The 3,036-nt window shown below is 40.9% G+C and overlaps 1 protein-coding gene across 1 annotated transcript in view; it reads right to left on the bottom strand.

The window, feature by feature from the left end:
- Positions 1-117: 117 nt before the first annotated feature.
- The window catches only part of LOC111647673 (uncharacterized), a 22,674-nt gene continuing 19,755 nt past the window's right edge, over positions 118-3,036 (bottom strand). The window contains exons 11-14 of the mRNA XM_023397302.2: positions 1,871-2,173; positions 1,510-1,779; positions 1,144-1,227; positions 118-1,000 (exon numbers count right to left, since the gene is read on the bottom strand). Coding sequence (XP_023253070.2) covers positions 934-1,000; positions 1,144-1,227; positions 1,510-1,779; positions 1,871-2,173 — 724 coding nt within the window. The 3' untranslated portion in view covers positions 118-933. The remainder of the gene's footprint in view (positions 1,001-1,143; positions 1,228-1,509; positions 1,780-1,870; positions 2,174-3,036) is intronic.

Below are 3,036 nucleotides of genomic sequence, written 5' to 3'. Positions count from 1 at the left end.
TTTATATCAAGACATTTCTCAAAACCAGAATATGATCAGGGTGACTTTTGAACACTGGAAATAAATCATGTACTCATCCCGGCAGTAGCCCCCGTGGCACTCAAAATTTCCCTGGAATTTTCTAGTTGTTATTAACCTTTATTTAGACATGGGGGTCAATGGAGACCGAGATCTCATAACTCAATGTTTACATGCAAAGAAATTTGTTTCATAAAAACAACATAAAACAGTCAAATATTGGTTCGTTCATAAAACAATGTAAAACAGTCAATACAAAAATACCCAATCTCAACAGTATCTTATCAATTAATAGCAAAAAAAATAATAAAAAACTTAAAATCTATGTTAAAAATTATACAAAACATTTACAGCCCTCAACAACAGACTCAAATAACAAATTTTTAAAAGTGCCCAAAGAGACTACGTTATTTACCTTCATTGTCTCTTGAAAGAGCCAATCCCAGCTGATATTACACCTAGACAGGTCGCCAGTCAATCACAGGGCTGACACAACTACTCACACTCACATTCACACCTACAGGCAATTTAGAGTCACTTATGAACCTGACCTGCAAGTCTTAGGACTGTGTGAGGAAGCTGGAGCACTCAGATAGAAACCACACAGACAAACTCCACACAGAAAGGTCCCAGCAGGTTCCGACCCAGAACCTTGTTTCTGTGAGGCCACAGTGCTATTTATACTTTTTCCCAAAAGTGGTAGAAAAATATTTCACTTCACCTCTCAGGGTTGTTTATACAGATGAAAAAAAAACGTAGAAAATCATCCTGACAAAAAACATCACTTGCCTTCAGGGCTACCGTAGTTCTTATACTACAGTAATATTTTCATCTAATGATTAGAAAACAGTTAATTATGAGACCATAGAACAATTATTCCCTGATGATCCCATTACACCCCCCCTGACGACAGGTTCACCATATTTCAAACCGCTTGTCTTTCTTAAAGGCTGTTCTGTCCACGATGTTGTTGCCAAAGAGTCTAGACAGAAAACAAAGCAGAGAGAGAAATGTCATCAGCCACAATAATATGTCTCACAGTTTAATTCAACTATTCTGAGGTCATGAAGGATTTCTCTGGAAGCTCTTTATAACTGAATGGTGCACTAATTGATGCATGCTCACCGCACAGTGTCCATGGAGGGGTTGATGGAGAGCAGCTGGAGCAACTTGTCCGTTGAAACATCCGTGATGTTGTTGTGACTCAAACTGTAACGTGCACACAAACACAGAAAGTGACACACAGATAGATAGATAGATAGATAGATAGATCAGTCACTCTGAGGAGAAACAAACACAACTGAAAATGTTTTCTCTCGTTGCTTCATTTGCCTCTGCTGCCGACATGATGCCCAGTAAGAAATGTACCTATCTATCTATCTATCTCCACTGTTGTTTTATTACCTCCTCCACCACCTAGACTACAGCTGACGCTGCATTATATACAGCGCTGACACATGAAGACATGTGTCTTCATAGTGAGACACTCACTCGAGGGCTTGGACTTTGTGCAGATGTGTGATGAGTGTGAGCAGCAGCTGGTCAGTGAGCTGACAGTGACTGAGGTCCAGCTCCGTCAGTCCTTCAGACAAGTCCAGCGTCAGAGCCAGAGCTCCGCAGGCCCGCTCATCCAGTGTGGTGTGACTGAGGTCCAGGCCTCCACCCAGGGCTCTACACAGGGACACCGCCCGTCTCACTGTGTCCCTCTCAGTGTTCACAGAAACCAGGGACAGCAGCTGGAGGAGGACGGCTTTACTGGCTCTACACAGAAGAAACAAAGAGCAGGCTGTCACGATGCATGAACATGAAAGTGAACAAGCTTCTGGTTTAGCTCATTGTGTGTCTCTCTCACCTGAGGCAGACTCTGTCTAGGACAGGAAACAGCAGCTCCAGTCCTCTGTCCTCCACCTCACAGTCTCGCAGGTCCAGCTGTGTGTCCTGGCTGCTGTGTCTCAGGATGGTGGAGACGGCCCTGCAGTCACCAGCGGTCAGGCACAGAGTCTCAGTCTGACCCTCCTCTCGCATGTCCACACAGGAAGAGCAGGACAGATCCAACCTGTGCTGTGTGACCCTGAACAGGCCTGATGCTGCCTCCTGCTGGACGCCACAGGCAGCACAGCAGTGGATCAACCTCAGCAGCAGATTCCTGTCAACACTGGCAGTGAAGATGATGCAGAAAAATACCAAATTTAATATTTCTATATTTCCAAACTATTGATAATATAAATTATCTTCATTGATCAGTTACTAATATGACCTGCAAATACACTAATATCCTAAAGACACTGTATATAATATTTATGTAAAGGAAAATGGAATGTTTTAAAAAGTTATTTTGATGTTTTCTCCATCAATTTATATTAACATTCTGCCCATCAAGGTAACATCTGGGATCACAGAGGCATCAGTGAAAATCAATCTGACAGGTAAAGAAACACAAGCAGATAATCAGACAGTAGCAAGCAAACCCTCAAATGAGCCAAACACATCTGGATGTTGTTGAGTTCTGAAGTTGACTGTGTGGATATTATTCAGTGTCAAAACGCTAGAGAAACATCATTACATGATGTGGACGTGAAAGTGCTGTAGTTGAAAAAAGACTCAGTATATATTATGATTACACATCAACATGTTTGTTGTATATAATATAATATAATATAATATAATATAATATACCAGTACCAGTGAAAAGTTTGGACACACCTTCTCAATTATAGGTTTTTCTGTATTGTTTTCTATTGTATTATAGAACTGAACATCAGAACTATGGAATAACATGTGGAATTATGTAGTAAAAAAAAAAAAAATACATTTCATACTTAAGATTCTTTTTTTACCTTGATGACAGTTTAACCAGCTTATCTTAACGAGTGTCATGAGGTCATCACCTGGAGTGATTGTCCATTAAGAGCTGTGTCTTGTCAAGAGTTAATTAGTGGAATTTCTTGCCTTCATGTGTTTGAGATCATCAGTTGTGTTGTGGTAGTGTTGGTACACAGGAAACAGCTCTATTGGACA

The sequence above is a fragment of the Seriola lalandi genome, unplaced genomic scaffold (assembly GCF_002814215.2).
Source record: "Seriola lalandi dorsalis isolate HSWRI2012SDOR001 ecotype SW California unplaced genomic scaffold, Sedor1 jcf7180002055008, whole genome shotgun sequence".
NCBI classification, from domain to species: domain Eukaryota; kingdom Metazoa; phylum Chordata; class Actinopteri; order Carangiformes; family Carangidae; genus Seriola; species Seriola lalandi.
Note: the sequence above shows the minus strand (reverse complement) of the source record. Positions and strands in the feature narration are given on the sequence as shown.